The sequence below is a fragment of the Ciconia boyciana genome, chromosome 3 (genome assembly GCF_034638445.1).
Source record: "Ciconia boyciana chromosome 3, ASM3463844v1, whole genome shotgun sequence".
In the NCBI taxonomy this organism is placed as follows: domain Eukaryota; kingdom Metazoa; phylum Chordata; class Aves; order Ciconiiformes; family Ciconiidae; genus Ciconia; species Ciconia boyciana.
In genome coordinates, this window is record NC_132936.1 from 98,428,446 (window position 1) to 98,450,666 (window position 22,221).

Below are 22,221 nucleotides of genomic sequence, written 5' to 3' on the forward strand. Positions count from 1 at the left end.
GTATTATCAGGCCCCAGCTTGACATGTGCCTGAATAGCTGAATACCAGATGAGAGGGAAGGTGGCAGGCATAATGCAAATATTTTTACTAAGTTGTTGAAGTGTTTTTGACACAACATCAGTAGCATTATACCCTTAAAAATGCCACACTGAAAACTATCCTGAAGTTTATCTATCATACAAGATGCATTTAGTAACAGCAGCATCTTTATATATAAAAATTGTGAGGTTCATCTTTATTTCCAACATAAACTCAACAAACAAAAGGAAGGTACGCAATTCCAGTGAGCACACAGATAATTGGACAAGTCTGGGAACAACTGTTGGGCCAGTTGCAAAGATGTGAACTTACAGAATAACTTCTATAGCCAAACATGGAGCTAGCTTTCTCTTTGAACTTCAGGGGAAATGAGGATAAACTAGTTATTATACAAGATGATCATTTAGTATCATCATAGCACTTTCTAAAAATCTAACCAACAAGCCAAAGCATGAGCTAAAGCTAGTTATTTACTTCCAAAAATATAACTATGTTTAGCTCCAAACAAATACTTCCACATACATGGCTGAAAAAAGATCAGAAGGTATAGCAGCTATTTTGAAACCTGCATTTCCATCAAACATCTGAGTTTATTTATATATTCCCCATTTTCCTTGAAGTATTGCCCACACAAGCAGCATTTCCCACTTTGGAGAGTAACCATTAATTTCACACCGCAATGTTTTTTCTAGAGATATAATTACACAGAAGACAAGTATTCTTTATTAAAATATCTGAAGGCATGTTAGGTAGTTATGACTGGTAGTTATTCAGGAGCATAGGTTTTCTTTTCTTTTTTTTTTTTTCCTTCTTTTTTTTCCCCCTTTCCCTTCCTTGTTTGCCAGCTATTAAGAGCTTTGGAGATGTAAAGGAGTGACTTGATCCCAATGCATTAACACTGTAATAAATGATGCAGTGAGGTACGGAATAATCAGGCTGAAACTGTTCTGTGCAAGACAACTATTCTAACATACGCTTGACATCAACAAATGCACTCTCCCAGGGCCTGGCACACTATGAATGAATTGTGACATTTTCTTACGATTAATTCTTTTAAGATAATCTCTAACTTCTTCCTTCTACTTGTATTTTATAGAGTAACTGGGATATACATTTTATGAATTGTTGAAGCTCCTAGTATGCCCCAGTTGGGAAAATGAGTTATTCTTATGGACATAATTATGTCCAGATCCAAAAGCCTGTGTCAAAGCAGAATACAACTAAATCTGTTCCTAATGTTCTTCCTGTTGCTTTTTTTAGTTTCTGCTTTCATCCTACAACTCATGTTATTTCTCTTTTGCCTCTTCTGATAATACACTCAATACAACATGCCATTTACAATTTTAGTGTTTTACTGTAGCATGCCAAAGTCATGTCAGCATAGTCTCTGAATCAGAAGTTGAGAGTATCTTGCAAAGTTTAAATTACAAAGCATTGTCTCATGAGAATGACATTTCTCTTGGGATCGAAGCGTTTTGACTATGATAAAAAGCCACAGAAAGAACGCAGGCAGACGGAGCGATTCAATGCAGCTAGGAGCCAACACACAGCAGAAGCTACATATAAGACAAGGGAAAAGAGGGAGAAAAGAGAAAGAGAGGACAGAGAAGGGGATGTGTGTCAAAGGATGGGAGCAGGGAGGGAAGAGGGAGAATGAATGCACGCATATGAAGAAGGGGGAAGGTCATTTTACCAATTCTTTCCTGCTCAAAGAAAATCACAAAACTGGTTCACAAAAATCACTAAACTGACTGCTAATTACAAAGTGTCTAAGCTCCAGTTTTCAGGAAGAGAAATTAGCTCAAGTCTTTTTATGGAAACAAATCCTCAAAATCCTTCGCTTTTTAAAGCACCAATCTTATCTGTTTTGCTTATGATGGATTCTTATGAAATTCTGAAGTTGCCACGTTCTAGTATCTAAATGTACAAATACATACCTTTGAAAATAAATGCAGACAAGCATAGGGAATGTTATATGGGCAGTAAAGGTAGGAAATGTGTGCGGCCTTCAGCACTTGAAAACAAACCTATACAAAGTGGTAGGGCCTAAAGTCCAACCCAGTATGCAAACATCACACCAGTGTTAATAAAAGATGGAGATTAAGAGCTGCAGCTAGCAAAAAAGTTTTCTAAAGAAAACTGGATTTGTGACTGAAAGACCACTTTCACAGAGATTTATTTTCCTGAGAAATGCAATGTCCTGCTGTTTGCGATGTCTCTGGAAAGGAAACTCCTTCTCTGAGAAGTTTTCCTTTGAAACCCAGTTGGTGGAAAAGCCAATGGCCTCTAGTAGAAGTTACCACTCAGTCCTGGTTACTAAACATTTAAAATTCACTTCTTTCAATTTGTAGCACTCTTGAGAGCAGCCTTAATATGAATCCAGGGATGTGATAAATTCCACATCCTCATCTTGATGTTTCTGCTCAAGAAATCTGAGACTGCCTGTCCCTGAGATGACTACCCCAAATCAAAACTGATAACCTGAAAGAGGGTGAAAATACAAAGAGAATATCAAAACTCAGATCCACAGAACTCAGAATTTTTAGCAGGCAGGACAGACCTGTATCACAAAACCTGTAAAGCACTCTGCTTGTGAAAGCCCCAATTTATCACAAGCAATGACAGGCTGCTAAAAACAAATAAAAAGAGAGAGGAAGGGTGAAATGACAAGATAAAGGACTTAATAAACGCACTGACATCAGGGTGAAAATTTTCAAAGTGATTCCTTACTTTTAATAATAAAAGCCTATCCCTAAATACATTCTTCAACACAGCGCAAACAATACACACTTTTTTGGTGTGTGTGCATGGGTGTCGAAGATTAGAGATTGGGGGTGGGGGGGCAGAGGTTCAAACAGATGCAGGGCACTTGCAAGCAAATCAAAATTGTCTGCAAAGAGCCACTTCCTGATGGTGACTAAGCCTTCACCCAAACAGTCAAGAGGAAGGGGCACAAGTAAGCATTGCAAACGACCATCCCGATTGTATCAGAGTGGAGACAACTAGGACAAACAAACTCAGGAAGTGGCAGGGAGTTAGAAACCGAGAGGAAATCTATGGCACAGAGAGGAAAGTGAAGAGATTGCGCCGATCTGCAGAAAGGTCACCTCTGGGTCGCACTGTGCCAAGCTTTTTCAAAACCGCTTTATTTGGACTATAATACAAAACTGGCACACACAGCTGGCGACTGCTGCAGAGGCTATTCAAATGTTAACATTCTCAATGATAAACAGCCAAAAAAAGTTCTATGTAAGCAAATTGGAACAAACAACTAATCTAAATCTGGTTGCTAAGAGACAGAGGATTTCAGCCAAAACCAGCCCCAAGGCTCAAGAATACTTTATTTTTGATTAAAAGAAAGTACCTGTAGATGACGCCATGTTGGTGAAGAAACATGAGTGCTGATGTGACCTCTGCTGCATAAAAGCGGGATCGAGGTTCGTCAAATTTGCGTGAGCGCTGGATTTGAAACATTAGGTCTCCTCCATTTACATATTCCATGACGAAAAAGAGGCGGTCCTGAAATTAATTAAACAGTGCTATTTAGCTAATTTCTTTTATTCACACAAAGGACTGCTTGAAGCTACACTTTAGCCGACTGCAGCATTTGCGTCAAGAAATGAAAGAAACAAATGCTACAATTCTGAAAAAGGAAAAGCTGACAACCAAAATCCCCCAAACCGAAAGAAAACAAGACCAGAGTCTCAAAGTGAGAAATGAGAAAAAGGGTATAGAATCAAAACGTAGTAATAAGCAACACATACACAAATCTCTACACATCAACATATACATATGGAATTAGAATCAATTTTATAGAATAACGGAGATACTTAAATGATGCCATTTCTTTCAAAATTCAGCCATAACAATGAAGAGATGAAGTCAATTCTGTCAACTACTGACAGGCTGCTGGGCAAATTTCAGGCTCCTTATTTCTTCTCTTATCTCTTACCAGCTACTTTGTCTGCAAAGTACCTTTCCCAAATTATGTAAAAACGAATTAGAATTGTTAAGCTATAGAAACCAGTGCTGCCAATCTCAAACACTTACATATGACTTTTTGAATTGCCTCAAAGTCTCATAAGACAATGAAATATAATTACATTATTAAAATACATATCAAGTTCTTTTTATTTTCTTCTGATGCTTATCACTTCAAAGTTCAAGTTTTCAAGACTTACTCCATGATGGAGAACTAGAAATGAACTTTACCTGAGAACAGCAACTGAGATTCTCAGGTAATCACCCCATTTTGGTGTGTTTCAGAAAAAAGATCCAAAAGTTAAGCACTCAGTGAAATAGTCGGAACTGAGAACACCAGTAAACTAAATGTGTGCTTGGCATCTTGAAACATTTATGATCTAAAATAACAATGCAGATGAAGGCATAAGCAAAGCAATGACACGCATCCACTTGATACAATTTAGATCCTCCTTTTTGTAAATGTTTCTTATAAATTTTCACAGTTTTCCCTAACCTGAACTAACAGCCCTAAACAATCATCAACTCTTTGCCCATTCACCTTTGGTTTCTGAGCCTACTTCCACATTCTTTATTTCCTTACTGTAAAATATCTACATCTATATGCACATGAGTTTAGACAGAGGTGGAGGTAATTCTCATGTGACGTGGAGAATGGATCTGAGCATATACTCCTTGCTCTGCATTAGCTCACATTTCCTTCTCCGGTCACACGATACACAGGTGTGTAAGCATGGGACTTCACCGAAGGGAGCCCCTCTCCAACTTTCACGTCACACTGCAGTTTGGCTCTGGCTCATGGTGTCTGGTGTGCTGGGTTGAAGAGAAGGAGACGAGATGCGGCATTGCTTTGGACGAGCAAAACCAACAGAAGATGGAAGTTAATTAACATCTCACAAGTGAATCCAAGCCTGCAGATTACATAGTTTACATGTATGAGTCCAGAAATCCATAAATGTTTGCTGTTTGTCTTTAATCATCTACTCTACAGCTCAGATTTAAAGCATAGCACTTAAAAATATCCTCAAACTTAAGTATGTGCATTAATCCTGCTCATTAAGTGCCTAAATGTTATACTTATCAGGGATGTTTCCTGGAGGAGGCTACAAATGTTTGGATGACTTTTTGCTGATTATGGAAAGAGGATGCAGAAAAAAACCTTGTGCCTTTCCCCCCGTATCTTGGGAACACAGAAACTGCCAGACTGGATCAAATTCAGGATCCGAGTGGACTGGCATTCTTGGTAAAACATTGCTAACGACTTTGGTACATTTTCCAATATTTTTCTTACCGTTCCCTAATAGGCAAAACCTACTGAAGAACTGCATCAAGGCTTCTGGCTGTATCATATACCCAAAAGAGCAGGGCTTTAGAGCCATGCCTTTGTTCTTTCTGCAATGCTTAATACTGCTGATAAGAAACATTCAAAATCATAGTGCAGATCTCCCAACATTATTGTGGGCTTTAAATATCACCTTTGCTTGTTTTAAGCAAAAATATGGCCCCTTGTGCTGTCTCTCTGATTTCTCTCTGGAATCAGCCTTGCTTTTAAAAGAAAATTCGATAGCTCTCAGATGGTCTTCTGATTTCAGAAGCTAGAGCTCAAGGATAACACCAAATGCAGTCAGTTTTGTGATAAAGTAAATCAAAAGCATAGCTATATTGGTACTTGTAATGTAGCATAAGAGGATACAACATCCCCAAGAAGATGATGCAGGCATTGTCCTTTGTTAGGCTCCTCATCACCGCGCTACAGACAGTATCTCTGAAGAGCAGTTTTGGTCCGAATGTCCCTTTGCAACACATTGCCTTGGATTATCTCACATAGATACAGTTCAGTTTCACGCACAAAACCCATTTGGACTGCAGGCTGGGGAGCGTCTGACTAACATTTGGCTAAAGTAACTTCTCCTAACACTTGCTGAAATTGAACCTTCTTTCATTGCTATTTTAACCTTTCCAAAGTCAACAGTTTGGATGTGAGTGGGCACAACCAGGAAAACGAAGCTGCAATTCACATTCCCCTGAGCAGCCATACTCAATTCTCAACATTGCTGCCTTTTTGCTACACCTCTGTCACAAGTATAAAACAAACAATGCTGATGCAAAGGGATTGTGCTGTGTCTTACAGCTGTGACTCCCAAATGCTCACCCTCAACTCGCCTCTGAGCTGGGAGCTCCTGCTCTCAATGGTGATGCCACCACTCTTCCAACTGCTGGGGATGGTGCACAAAAAAAAAAGGCTGGTTTACCCAATTGTATAGATCAGGGCCATTTCCTAAGATGTCAGGATATACATTGTATCATTTTTATATTAAATACTCTCTAATCCAAACAGAACCAATGTTTTTTGTGACATTCACCAAGTGCCTAATTGCTGATTCTAAATACCAGAAATTGTGTTTAGTTAAAACTTCAAGTTCTTTTATTTTGATTCAGTCCTTTGTAGGACTTTTCCAGTTTAGCCAACCGAAAATTTAACCTGGATTGTTTAGCAGAACATCTTGTCATTAGGCAGTCTGCACAAAAGCTTTAGCAGCAGCTCCGCTCCCAGAGCTGGTGAGTGCTAACTCTCCTATCCTCCTTCGCATCTTCCTTGTTATGCACATCCCATTCTCAATGTGAAGGGGTATTTCTGGCAGATTCTGCAGCTTAGTGGACCACCTCTTCAAAACTATACCTACTAACTAACAGCTCGGTGATTGAAATTGCTCTGCTGTTGCATTTTTCTGCTATACACTGATATTTCAAGTTACTTTTCCAGCTTTCCTGGGTGCACGTTTCAGCTTCCTAATGAGAATTCACAGAAAAAAAAGTAGTTTGAAAGTTCTGTTCTCTGCTTACAGTGAGACTGGGAAAGCGTTTCATTTTGAGAGAAGAAAAATACTAATTCTCACCCACTAACATGGGGTAAACAATAAGATGCACAACATGCACATGCACAGCAAGCCAGAGTTTCAACATTAGAAGGTACCATCTTTTTTGATGAAATATTCTCAGTCCCTATGAAAACTACTTTCTTAAAACCCTTCTCTGGTCTTTTTTTTGGCAATGGCAGGACAATGGCATGATCAGCTAGGACTCAAATTTACATGAAAAGAGGATGCAAGAGAAGAGAGAATATTTTATGAATAATGAGCTGAGATTGGTAACTCCGTTCTTCTCCTGATTCCCATAACTTCAGCAACAACAGAGATCTTGATTTTTGCTACTTAAATTCTTTCCCAATCTTTCATCAAAAGTTAATGATCAAAATACAGATTCCTAACACTCTGGATATTTCCTTTCTGTCATAATGTATGCACACACACAGACTGACCCAATGAGACCTCTGTGACTTCAATGTAGAGAGGATTCCATCCTCAAACAGCAATTGTAAAACAACTGTATCATGCCTGATTATATGCATCTTGCTATATTTATCACCAGGATATATTCAAATATTGAGGTGTGAGAATATAAAGTGAATGCCCTGAAGAATTATGCATTATTAAGGGACAACACAGTGTTTACTCAGTTAAAAATGAGATACAAGGTATGTCTTTATCATTGATTGTGTTCCAAGAGAAAATTGAATGGGTTTGGACTGCATTATTTTTGGACTACGTTTTCATAACATTTGAGAAGTATGTTTTGATGAACAAAATCAATGTAAAGCAGTCCTGGGAACTCTTTAATTATATAAACTGAAATAAAAGGCAAAATCACAAACAAAGACATGATAGATTAATCCTCTCTTGGCATCTATAAAGCAAAAAAAGTACTGCAAAGTAAGCCAATATGTTTTCTGAAATAGATTCTTTTACAGGGTTTATTTTAGCCCTTAATCATACCTGCTTTTCCTTGAATTTCTCAAAAGGTATGGTTGAATGAGAATACTTAAAATAATAAATGGAAAGAAAAACAGAGCAGAGAGCATGCCTAAGAGATTTTAAAAGCAAAGTGGATATGGAGTAAACAGGCTAGAAGTCAAGACAAAAAAAGTTCAACTTCACTCTGTATTTCCATAGTATTTTCTGACTATGGCTTTAACTACTATACTGGAATACCTAACTGCCTATCTTAACAGGGGGTTGGACTAGATGACCTTTAAAGGTCCCTTCCAACCCAAACTATTCTATGATTAACATCTCTATCATTCCCTACTATCCTCTCAGTCTATCCTCTTGATTTTCTTAATTGGGATACTCTCCTGCATGCTTTACATTTTCAAAACTGGACTCTAAAAGCAACCTCTCTTCTATTCTCTGTCTCTATCACTATCTGGAGAAGTACACTTGTCACTTAAACTAGAAATTTTGTTTCATCTTCTCTCTCATTCCACTCCTTTAACTGTGCCCTAATTTCGTTTTTCATCCTCCTTGACATTCAAAACAGCCATCCTTTAGCTCTACAGTAAATCCTTCTAACTAATCCTTTTTTCTGGTTACTACCATAACCTTCCCTCTTCAAAACCATTCTCAGATTTTTAGTTTTATTTATATATGTTTTGTTAACATCAGCCTATATATGATGTGCACTCCCCACCAATTTATACTAGCTTGTTTTTAGATGTTATGAGTTCCATTGGATAGAGCTTCTACTTTTTGTTTCTTTTGGAATAATGTATAAGTTTTTAATTGGGAAAAGGGGGGTGATTTCCAGAAACATCAATAGTAATAAAGTCTCAGGACATAACAGACTCAATCGAGCTCCTTTTTGTGGAGGTGTGATTAATGACCAAGACCTTCCTACTAGTAAGACCAGATAATCTTGCCAATCAGTTTTGATTTAACAGATGACACTATACAGTCTATTAGTCGTTTACATGTGGAATAATACCATTGTTGAGGAACAAGCTTCTACATAAACCCTGTTTGAAAGCTTAGACATGGAAAGACTTTGATGTATTGTTTACATTAATTATTGTGTAGCCCTTAAAAGATTTTTTTTAAAAATTGTTATCAGTCATTAACCAGTCTGTCCTTTGTTTGTTTTCCAATTAAAATCTCATTAACATTAGATCGCAGCTTAAAGACAATCCATTGAGAGACATAAGGCCAGGTATAATTATCACTGCAATCTGAAGAGTACAAACTTTTTTTTTTCCTTTCAAACGAGTCCTGCCAGCTGGGGGACCCAATATGCAGTTCAGCACAGCCTCATTACTGAAATATTACAAAACAAAAATAAATCATGCAATCTGTCTCCCTGTTTCAAATCTGAGATGTGCATCCATGCTATAAGTCTGAGAACAAATCTTCTCACTACTGTTTTTTGTCTCCCAGTTCAACCCTTACAACACTTAAAACGAGACAATTCAGGAAAGGCATCAAACATGGACTCCTCAAGTAAAATTAATAATTGATACATCTTATCAGTCTGCTCCAACTACCATTTTTTTGCTTCATTTATGTTTTTATACAATTGGCTGTGAATAAATTCTTCCTGATTCTCATTAGTTCCCTAAAGTACGTTATTTGTGTGAATACACTTTTTTCCTCCCAATTTCAGAAAGTCATATTTGAATTAGATTTCTCCAGAGGCTACCGAAAATATCAAGGAAACTAATACATGTATTAAATACAGGTGAATTTAAATACAAAATAGTTCATATTCTAGTAGAGTACTGTTACATAATGGAATATGTTTAGCCACTAAACTTGCTGCAAAACAAAAGTCAAAGATGTAACTTTATTGCACAAGAAGTCAGATATATCACAACCTTGGTATGCTCTGTAAGATGATATTTTATTCATATCATGCATGTATGGAATTCTTTTCCAGCTAGTACAAAACTGTGATTACTTAACTCTATTTAAACAGGATGCTCAAACAGTTTGTTTAAAATTACCTAAAACTACAGCAACTGTCCCACCCCTCAGAACTTGAATAAACATTTCCTGCTTCTGATGGAAATTGCACAGGCACACTGTACACAAAACTATATGCAAACCTTCAATACCCGGAGCAGACGACTAACCAGGATGGCAGATTCATCTTCCACAATCCCAGCATTAGGAGGGACAAATACAAAACCAAGAGAAAAACCAGGTACAACACTAAAGTAAACAACAAAAAGCTCTCTCCTGTTCATTTGATTCCTTTTTGAAGTTTACAGTAACAATCTTCAACAGGACACTACGACACGTTATCTGTCTCTGATTTCAATGTTTATACTCAGGGCTAATTGTGTTGTTTTTCCTGTTTTGTACCAGTGCTTTCATGGAGTTCCAAATAAGAAGGGAACAATTTCTGCGAATCCCACATTTCTTGGAATAAATGCCCTGTACGTAGGAACTGCTCTCTTAAACTTCACATGGGATATTTGCATCTTCCACTTAAAAAAATGCACACATTCAGATTTGTATTAAAGGATTTTTTTTTGTCAAAAAGACACTTCAAATTTCTCTCAAGTTGGCGAATACTATTATAGCTAGGGACTTATTGCTCAGTTTTACTCAGCTTTGCCCAGTATTCAATTTTGAACCCAGTTTTTTGTCATTGAAAGAAAGAATGACCTCAAAGTTAAGACACAGACCTGAGAGAGTCAGAGAACCACACAAAAATTGGATAAAGAAGTCTTGCAAGGTCATCTAGCTTACCCCACAGCTGACAGGCAGGATCAGCTGCACCTAAGCCAAGGGCAACTAACCTTTTCAGTGCTGCAAGGCAGGCTCTGGGCACTGTGAGCCAGCGATCTAACCGCAAACCTGAACAGCCCTGCTGAGTGGACTCCATTTGGCCCACAAAGACCTAGAAGCAGAAGCCTCTGCTAGTCTGGTTTGTTGGAGGGCAGGTGAGTTTGCCCGCACTCCATTGCAGCGGGGTCTCCTGCTGTGCCCGAAATGCTCTGTTCCCTTCTCAGTCCCCTCGTCAGCAGCAGAAGCCAGTAGTGAATAGTATTCCTTGAGCATATTCTGCCCTGCAGGCCAGAAAATTGCATCGGTTCCTGAAATTAATCTGATCAGCTCTTAAAAATCACCACTGATAAGCATTCCTTGACCTCCACTGGCAGTCTATTTCAGTACTTATAGAAAATACCACTGGGAACTCTTTTCACTGCTGCAAATCATTTGCATTATTTCCTGTGCTTACCTTGCTCAAAATATCAATTCCTAGCTGTGCTGCAAGTTATATACTACTTTCAGAGAAACACTTCAGTGCTTTCCACCTTTGTTTCTCATGCAAAGAACTGGTTATTGATTTTTCTTGATTTTACAAAACCAATCACAGAATATTTCTATTCTGCTTGTAGAGACCCCAGACATTACATCAATTGAGAGCCTGTGGCATAAAAAACATTTTTAAAGTCTTGGAAATGGTTTCAAGAATAGCTGGCCCTCCTTGACACACTGGAATAATTCTCAAGAAACCGTCTCTACTCTATCAATCCATACCATATGAAGGGCCAGAAAACGTGACAAATTAAATACAATTAGTTTCCAAACAGTGCTTTCAGAATCAGTACAGAGGTTCTCAAAACCTTTATACTGTATTACTGTAAAGACTTGCGTTGTAGCATTTACTCATCTATAATGTGAGTTACTGGAAAAGGTTTTTAAGCAAGATGTTTGTCTGAGATCTCTAATCTTCATGAAGCAGGCCTGGTATGTTGCTTTTGTTATGGGAGATTTATGTTGCCTCTCTGTGGAATATCAATTGATACTGGAACAGAACGGAGCTTTTAACATGTATTTCATGCCCCTAACGCATGCCATAGTACTGTTCAACAAGGAAAACATGGCTAGTGTATGTACACTGAGATAAACTGGCTGGCTGGGGGTGGGAAACTTACTATGTGCCAGCAGTAGGTCACAGAACTATGGAAATTACAACTTACGATTCACAGCAGGAAACATTAGCCAGGACCTCGCGGACATCACCTATTCTTTCCAAAAAATATCAAGGGATGATTAGGTTTTACCTAAACTGGCATTCAAGAAGGAAGTATTGTTTAATGATTTTTCCAAAGACAGATCCAACAATACTCTAAAACTGTCCCAAATGAAGAGAAGCCAGCCTGTCCCAAATTCATAGAGAGTGAAAAAATGAACCATTTGGTTATCCCCTTGGCACTAATACTTCTAGAAAAGTTTAGCTGACTGTTTTGATTATTCAAAGGTTCTTAATCCCACATTACTGTGGCCAGCAAAATCCACTGACTTTAACATCACTTTTCAAATGTACAGGTCTTCACCTGTTCCATAAATTTTGGAATATGATAAAGTATGGCTATGAATAAAATCTATACCCTAGAATCTGCAACTAACAATCATATACATCACAATAACAGATGAAGGTTACATCCCTTACACAGAGCTTTTTCCTGTGTAATTTATGAATACGTGATGTTTGAATACAGTCTTCCTACTGTTTTTTCAGATAATGAATTCTGTCAGATTACTATCTGGACCAAATTTACTATGCATTGGATTAGTTGGTGTATCAGGCTCATACTAGGGTAAGTAAAAAAAAAAAAAAAGATTCAAAATTTCATTAATCCTGTTTTTAAAAAAGATAAAGTTTAGACTAATTCAACATAGCACAGAAACAGCAGGTGGAGAGTTGTCAGCCTCCTCTCCATAGAGCTGTCATTTTACTCACCGAGAATATAACATAATATCCTAGTTCTACTTGAGTTTCTTGAATAGACAAAGACTTCATATTAAAACCCTAAAATATTACCATGTGAGTGCAACATTTAATTTTTTTTAGTTTCTTCTCACTTTAAAAAAGAATTACAATTTTATTTTGTTCTTCTCAGTCACTAATGGATATTATGCCTTCTGCGCATGTGAATGTTCTCTGTGACACCTGTAATATAATATCTAATGTTCTGACACAGTATCTACAGGGCTTAGTGGTGAGACTCTCTTTAGCTCAGATGGGGTTTAGGTCAGGATTAAATTTGTAATGCTGTAATACGTGGAATTTGTTAACCGAGGGCATGCAATGAAGATGCAGAACAAATTATATGCATTGCCATTTCATAGCTTGATCTCCTACCATCTAACCTTAGAAATGAACTGAAACAAAAAGACTTCCAACTTTGGGAAAATCTTTAACCCCAAATTATCCTGGAGAGATACGTGTTCTGTTGTCACTGGATTTTTCTGGGAGTTGATGCAAATCTTTCAGTCTCTGCCCCAAGCTGCAGTGCTGGTAGCCACGAGCTCCACGGTGAGCTCAGGGAAGGACCACTGCTCCCTGGGGTGGCAACCCTGATCCCTGCCTGCTCCCTGAAAGCCCAAGAAAGCCCTGAGAGCAGGGACCCCAGAAGTGTGCCAGCTGGTGTAAAACGCTCTTTGTGCCCTTCCTCTCATAGGAGAGAGAAACACAACTGGAATCCTCTGCAGAAATGGCATGTTTTGTAGTTCTAGTCACTTCAAAAGGGGTATCAAGTAGGAAAAGCTTCTCAGGCCATTTCCCTAATACCTTCATTTGATGACAGATAAGCTGTGAAAAAGCGCCTTTTATGAAATTCTTTGATCTCATCTTCTTTTGGTGCTGTTTGGAAAAAAGAACTGTTCTGGTGAGATAATTTTAAAGACCTCTCATTTAATGGCCTGATGCACATGGCAGAAAATTATATCAAGCCTGCAAAATGTCATTATGCAGAAGATGTTACAATGTGCAGGCAGCTATTAATATTCCTTTGTTCTGATTCTCATTGGAAAAATATAAACACTGTCTTCTAATTAGAACTAACTATATAGTTTTTGAAGGCACTTCAGAACTTCTAAGAACAACTTTTAACCTGTTTATATTCTACCAAGGAGCTTAGACAGACATGGCACATGTCCTAGGTGTCTCCTCAGCCCCTAGGCTGGTTCTGGAACCTTTCTTGTCTATAATTCCTGTTTTCTTATGCTGAGCATAGTTTATGTCTTTGAGCACACAGGGAAATGCATCAGATGCTACACAACTAATAGAGAACACTCTGGGGAATGCAGCCAGTTGGTCCAGCAGCAGTGGTATCAGAAGGAAAAGGAACCCAATTAAGGAAGATAATGAAAATGATGGGACAAAATACTCATCCGGCAACCATTTTCTGAGAAATTATCCATTATTGCTGAAAAAAACAACCAGAAGTAATTAGCTGAGTGGGCAAGTCTTTTTATCACCGTCATGATATATTGCAAGAGTGCTTTTTGTTTCTAGGGATGCAATCAATTGACTGAAAGGCAGAAGTTGTCTTTTCAGATCTATGAAACCGTCAGTCGTGATCCAGGAGAAAACTACCATGTCTTTACCAATGAGCTACTTGTATAAAAGCTACCCAGACAACGAAGTCTGTTGAGATGATTTCCAGTCACATATATCAGGACCAGGCATACTGAACCAAAAGGGGCACTACAGCAGAAATACATGAGCATATTTTATAGTTAAATTTATCTGTTTACATTTTCAGAGTTAGAATTTCACTTAGAAAATCACTAGAAAATCACCAGAAAATCACCAAAAAGCTAAAATCTTTGTGAGAAAAGAAAGCACAGATGTGAAGAGCTTTCCTCTCTCCCCCTGCAACAACAAATTTTTGCCATTGCACCAGCCTGTGAAAGGAGAGTTGTCTTGCATTACAGAATTCGGCACTGGAAAAACCTGCCCCTTCTTTCAAATCAAAATTGTACTTACCCATGAACAGAGTAGTAGATACTAGAAGGAAAGAAGACAATGCAGAAGGATACAAAAAGTTATTCAAACATTCAATATGTTGTATCATAAGTTAAGTTGGCTAATAGGAGCTTGATGTGAACATTAGTGCATTTATTAAGAAAGAAGTAAACCAGAATTCTCCAAAAGCTTTCAAACCTCTTTCCCTGTAATGTGGGAATGAGCTTTGGAAAACTGTGCTGCAGCAGGGCCAGCCTCTATGCGTACTGCCTAGATATTCCATTTATGATGCTCTATGTGTTACAGAAACATTTGCTACCACATATTCTTTACTGCTCTTAAATTGTTATTTTTGCCTAAGCAAAAAAGGGTGAAAAGACTGGTACTTCCCCCCACAGCTACTTTTTTTCTGAAGCTGAATCACCAAATGAAACTCAGGAAACAAAGTCTGAACATTAAATAGAGGGCTTTTACCAACTTCTCAGTACAAGCTTCTTATTCTTTGGAGCTGATAATTTTCCAGTCTCTAGCTGTCTAGCATCTCCCTTACATTCATCAATAAGTCATTCATAATTAATGTTCCCATCAGAGCGCTCCTTTGCATCTTCTTCATACCTCCTTACTCTTATAACCAACTCAATCATTTTGCACTAATGGAAAAAAAAAGATCATTCACTGATGCACCTCGCAGCACACAGCATTTTGTATTCAGCAATTTTACACAAGTCAGAGCCCAACAAAACATTCTCTGGCCTTGTTTTAGGACTTGATTTTCTAACTTTTGTTCATTAGACCAGGCCACTGACTCCTATAGGACACTGTGAGATTAAGTGGTAAGAATTGGCTCATTTATACTTTCATAAAGTTTGTGGTGGGGGAGGACAGGGAATCCTGTGCTTCATTCAGAAGAAGGAGATGAATGAAGTCTTTGGCAACATAAAGATACCCACTACCAGAGAAACAGCTCTTCTCTATTATGTGAAGTGTTTCAGTAATGTTCCCACGTACTTAAAAACAAAGGTCAGCCAGTGACAACAGTTGGTTCTAGCTTGACAACACAGCAAGAAACTCCTACTGCACTGTGATCATCCAGATGGAAAATTTATATGAGATACTGTCATATCAGTTCACAAACTATGCCCTGGATGCCAGAAATAACTTAAAGTCTACAGTTTACTTGAACATGATGTTCTGAATAGTAAAAAATAGTTGCATTTGTACTAACGAAACCTTGCTGAGGATTTCAAGTTCCTTAAAATGAGACATTAACATGAGTAACTGTGCCTTGACTCACATGAAAGAAAAACAGCATAGTATTATTCTGCAGTCTTTACCAAAGAGACTTTCTTTTTGGGAACTTGGCTGAGCCAGAACAAAATAATTATGACAGCAAAAATAGATGTGTTGCTGCTCTAAAGTAAGTTAAGAAATTTTTCCATTCAGAAATATCTAATTCCAGCTTTTGCTTCAGGACCCCTCTTTTCTTACAGGTATTAATTCGTAGTATTCTAACAGTGACAGGCACACTAACATGCTGATGCTCATTTCCTCAAATTCAAGCTCAGTCCTTCAGACTGTACGTATATGAAGAAGTATGTTGAGCTCAAATGTATACTGTTATTAGTTGTAATAAAATACCATAACAAGACCCAATGGCAGACAAACTTTCCACTGATACTGAACTTAGTAACACAGACTGAAAGCTCTTCCACACAGGGACTCTGTATATGCCAAGAAGGGGTAGAGTCAGGATGTACAAGGAGAAACAGCAAGACAACTAGTCAAAGCAACACTAGGAAAACTGCTTGCAGGGCATCTGCTGCCTAACCCAAGTGAGCAGCAGCCTTTGCTGAGTGCTGGAGCCACTGCTGGAGCCTCAGGAAACACCTTACTTTGCTAAGCTCCAGGGATTGCACGTTATGCCTCACTTTTTACAGATGCCCAGGCTATTTGCCATAGCGCAAACTTCATTGCATCAACCGCAGCAATGAAAGAACAGATGCTTATCTACACTTTGGGAAGTGTATCCTTTGTTCAGAGAGGATAATGCAAAATGATCACTGAATCAGGCTATTTGGGAAGAGAGAAACTAAAAGACCTGCTGCTAACTTCATGCCTGCTGCAAGGCCAAACACAAAATTGTGTCCTCTCTTCATCTCTTCTTACACTACCTTTCTTACTCCTAGCCTGCCCTAGGTAACAGTTAACATAACAGTTTCATTAGATAGTGATAATATATGATAATTTCTCAAGATTTCCAGTGCTTTTCCTGAAACTTCTCTGTGGAAACATGACAACATCAAAATTCCTTTGTCATGGGGAGATGGAGGTCAGTATGAAGAGCAGCTTATGGACAGAGCTTCCACCCTGGGTAAATGTTCAGAGCAAATCCCTGTGCAGCCTCTGTTGCTAAGCAGAAACCAGATAACCTGCTCTGCTAGAGAGCAGCTGCCAGAGGGGGAAACTTAACCTTCAGATGCTCTCTCCTGCGTCTTTTGTACACACCACTATTCCACCCACAAACTCAGTGTTTCATGCTTTGATTTGCTCTCATGCAGCGAAAACCCCCAACAAACCCACAACAAAAAGGGAGAATGAAATTATAACTATAAATAAAGACTAAAAAATGTTAACTTTTAACACAATACAAATTCAAATAAATATGTCTACTTCAAAGCAACTAATATATGCACAGATTCTCCTATTCAGCAAATGGTAAAAGGCCAGCATATATACAGGGCTACCACATGAACCGATACAGGGAGATGAAGACTGTACAGGACTTTCTGCTGAGCTGAGCACTGTCATCCTCTGTAGCCCCGAATTTAGCATTTAACCCTCTTTACACTTACAAAATTGCTAGTGACAGAGTCAGAGCCCTGAGGGCACTTACAGGCCCCAAAGTCCCTGCCCAGCCTCCCCTGGTGAGCGACAACCCCTCAACACTGGCCATGGGGCCCCGTTTCAGTCTGGCCCAGGGCCGTAGGTGTGCACTTCTGGCCCTAGCTCCTGGGTGGACCCTGGACCTGCTTCATCCCCTCACCATACTGGGGGCTGTTGATGGATGCCCTTACCAGCACCCAGATCTGCTTGCCACATCTGGACTTGTCACATCTGTACATCTGTCACATCCAGTGATGCTATTAGGACATTATGAACAGTCACTGACCTCTGACTTGGGCGAAGCTTTTGTGAGGTCAGATTTGCACCTGCTGCTTGGAGCAGCATACATATGGAGACTTCAGGCTGCATATATTCACTGGGCACCTTCTGTGCATACTGAAGCATAGGTAATTTAAAACATCAGTCCTGTGAATGCATGTTTGTATGTGGAAATACCTGCACAGTTTGAATATATATATAGTTTTTTTTTTTTAAGGAAATGTCTAAATTAAGTTTGTCTGCTAGCTGCTCATTGAATTTCTATCCTCCCACGAAGGGAAAGTGTTTTGATACACAGCAAACGCAGACTTCAACTTATCTACTGTGTCTATAGTCTTTTTAAATTATCTAGCAATCTGCTTCTTTGATTTGTTCTTTAGCTGGTTAACGGTTAAAAAACTTTAAAGAACACAGCATTTATTGCAACATCAAAGATGATTACAGAATAGCCTGGCAGTTTACTTCTCTGCAGAATGCCCATAAAAAAGAAAGATGTGTGCATCTGGAATTTGCAGAATGTGTTGCAGTGTAAGATAAACTGAAAAAGGAATGTGTATGTGCATGAATACAGTAAAGTTCCTATTTTGACAGTTACTGAAATAGCTTAAGTGGTACCAGTTTTTTGTAAACCTAGAAGGAAAGATGTTTCTGAAAAATACTTAAAGAGCTGACAGAATAGGTCCAGGTCAGAAAAGTTTATTTCCAGGCTAAATAGAAAATGTAACGTGATTCAAACCACAAGAGAGAGAAATTACAAGGTGGAAACATTAAATTTACACTAGATTCTTGGTATTTTTATTGCCACAAAATTTTCAGCCACCTGGGTAGCATTACAAGCAGATAATGCTACCAAACAGATGGAACGAATTAACATCAGAAGTGAAGACCTGGCCATGGTTCATGAAGTTTGGAAACATATCTTAACAATTTCAGTAAATCTTTGTATTAAAATCCCCTAAAAACTACTTTGTATTTATTCATCTTAAAGAAATGAGACGCTAATGTACACTCAAGTTCACACCAACTCCTACTTGCAATAACATGTGTCCACTGGACAAAGGACTGCAACTTCTCTCTTACCCAGAATAAGGGCCTGAAGACAAATTATACAAAATGGTGCATTATCATCCAGAACAATGGTGCAGTGTAAATGGTTCAGCCTACATCCTGCTCTGCCTCTACCCATTATGTTGTGCCATATCCCAATACCAATGTAAAGATACACCTCACCAGGACCACCTGCGAGGACAACTGTCGCAACTCCCACAGTGAGTGAGAATGCATGTGTGTAATCCCACAGTAGAAATAGAAAAATTCACTTAAATTACTTTTTTATGCTCCATTTCTACATCTGTAAAATACCAATAGCATCATATCTAGAGAAAATAAGGCAAGAATAAGGCAAGGAGAAGGAGAGGATTTTTCTTGAGGGAACCTCTTTAGGATTAGAGGAATTGGTATAAGAAGAACTTGATACAGGAGTACAGCTATTTCATCTGACAGATCCTTGACAAATCAGTATTGTATTACTGGCAGAACAATGTCAGTTTATTGGTGGGGTCCCCCCAAGGATCATTTCTGAGCCCAGTTTTATTCAACATCTCTATCAATGACTTGGAGAAGGGAGCGCACATTGAAATGTGCAAATCTAGGGATCATACTAAGCTCTTTCAAATAGTCAGATGCTGAGCTAATGTGTTCAGGAACTCCAAAAAGGACCACTCAACCTGGGTGGGCAAAAAGGTGGTGATGAGCTTCGTTATAGATAAATGTAAAGTGAAAATATTTTCTTTCTAGGGGAAAATATCTGAAACCACATCTACATGCTGCTGAACTTGGAACTGAGAGTTAAAACTCTGGAGAAACATCTTGGTGCTTTTGTTGATAGTTCTCTGAATCATTGGCTCAAGGTGCAGCAGCACTCAAAAAAGCCAACAAAATGTTGGGTAACATCAGGAAGGTCACTGAGAAAACAACCTGAGGGTACTACTTTGCTACTACATAAAATTTTCATGTTCCCACATCTTGAGTATCGTGTGCAGTTCTGGTCTATGCAAATTGAGAAGGATGCAGTGGAGGTAAAGACAGTACAGAGAAGGGTAACTGACATGATCACAGGGATGAAACAGCTGCCATACAAGAAGTGACTAAAATTTGGGGGCTGAGGAAGGATAAAAGTGAGATTAACATAATCATGAAGATGGTGGATAAGCTGAATGTGGAACTGCTGTACGCCAAATCCTGCAATGCTAGAACTGGGACACTGGTGGAAGTAGTAAAACAGGTTAAAAAAGAAGTGTTTCTTCACACAATGATTAGTGGACTTCAGAAATTTGCTGCTGTAGCTGTAGATGCAGACTGTATCAGCTACTTCAAATAGGGATCAGAAAAATTCATGGACGATAGATCCATACACAGATAGTAAGAGGGATAAGGCAGAGAAGTCCCTTTTAACATCCTTATACAATTCTGGATGCTGGTGAAGTAGGAAGGGAATAGACTGCAGAAAGTGGCACCTACATGGCCTGTCTAAATAGCCTCTTTTATTGCATGGTGTCAGCAGCAACAAAATGGATGAGACAGACCACTGATCTTACCTAGTAGGACAGTTCTTATTTTCATAGGTTACAAAAAACTTACATGATATAGATACATATATCAAGACATACACAAAATGGATTTTTTTTTAAAGATCATTATCCTAGTGAAGGTGGCAATATATCTGAAGAATAACTGCATTATTATAGTAATTATTTTAAAAGAATGATGAAGGAGGTGATATAGGCATCATCAGGACAAAGACTGAAATTATGACTGCAACAGCTTGAAAGAAGAATGATAGCATAAAAGATAAAGGTCATGTTTAGTTTCACTTTATTTTGGAAAAGAGACTGCAGATTACCTTGTTTCAGGTTTTCAGTTCATACTTGGCTCTAAAAATTTTTCATTTAGGATTCATGAACTAACATTAACATATGAAAATATTTAAACAAAAATATTTGAAAAAACCAAGAATGAACAGGGGTCACATAACTTGTGTGTATCAAGTCTTTCAACTCTGAAAAAGAATTTCAAAGCCTTTTCCTCTGCATCTGTCAATGAATTGTGACATCTGCTAATGTGCAACAATGCAGATTAAATGTAAAAACATAGTAATAAAATTCCATTGATCAACCACAAGCTTTCATTAAAAGCCTGTGCTTTCAAGAATGTAGTGGGGTATTAAAAAAATAACAACCTCCTTCAGAATATCATGTTCTGAATAAAGCTCATTATGGTTCCAAGCCTCCAGTCAGATGGATCTACAGACTCTGCATCGATTGAAAGGTCAATTTGAAGATTTGACTGCTGAATGAGACCTAATTTTTTTTTAGCGGGTCTTTTACCTGTACGTATGTTCTGATCACACTGAAATAATAGAAACAAAGCCAGGGATGTACACCTTCATAAACAGATTGATTTCAAGCTGCAGATTAAAAAAACCCCAAAACACTACACACAAGAAAACCCAAACAAAACTCCTTAAGTCTTTTTAAGTCCTAAGTTCAAAGTACAGGTATTTATGTCAACTGGAGTTTCATGTAGATTCATACGATATATTGGAACATTATGGTTGTACAAAATTATACTCCTAAGAGAATACTTGAAAATTAAAATGATAATATTATAAAGTAATCTCACAACAATGCATAACCACCTTTGTTTCTGAAATATTTTTCAAAATATATGCATTTTGCTTTTGTGACATGGGATAACTTTTGGTTTCACTTACTGTACATTGGAAAAAATATAAACTTGACACTGACTCACAGAACCTCAAATGCCTTTTAGAAAAAAATCTTTCCATTCCCCCAGCAGGTGGGCTTTTTTTTCATTCTAACTTTGAAGCCAACCAAAACATGTTTCTATGCCTGCAGTGAGCAGGAATAAAACAATAAAATTATTTCAGCTGCTGTAGTTCAGGAAGTAAAACAAAAACACGATGCCAGAGCAAGAAAGAAAACTCCTAGCTTTGTCTCCTTTTTGTCTTTCTACATTTATTATCCTGCTGCTAAAGTAATTATTTTGGTAGAAATAGACCTTCATCAGTATTTAATAGGTTATTTTTTAGGATGATATTGCTTTGCTAGCTTCAAACTGCTTTCTGGTCAAATCATTCAGATCAAGTTCTTCTTATAAGCATGAAGTCAGCCTGCGAGTAAGTGCACAGACTGCACTCAGTGATGTGCATTTTCGGAGGGTATGTGCAGTGGTTTACGTGTTGCATTAGTGTTGAAATTCTACAGAATATGAAGAGATTTTAAAAGTACTTCAAGAGTACAGCAGAAGGGATGATCTTCAGTCTGGCAAGTTCAATTGTAAGACATCCTTTGCAGCAAAACTGCCATAAGAATGAGGAAGGTCCCTCCACCCAAGGCAGGAAATAATTCCTTTACTTGAGTA

The 22,221-nt window shown here is 38.2% G+C and overlaps 1 protein-coding gene across 1 annotated transcript in view; it reads right to left on the minus strand.

Moving 5' to 3' along the window:
* PRKCE (protein kinase C epsilon) overlaps window positions 1-22,221 on the minus strand; it is a 300,996-nt gene that overhangs the window by 49,843 nt on the left and 228,932 nt on the right. Inside the window, exon 11 of the mRNA XM_072856761.1 lies at window positions 3,404-3,558. Within this exon, the coding sequence (XP_072712862.1) occupies window positions 3,404-3,558 (155 nt within the window). The remainder of the gene's footprint in view (window positions 1-3,403; window positions 3,559-22,221) is intronic.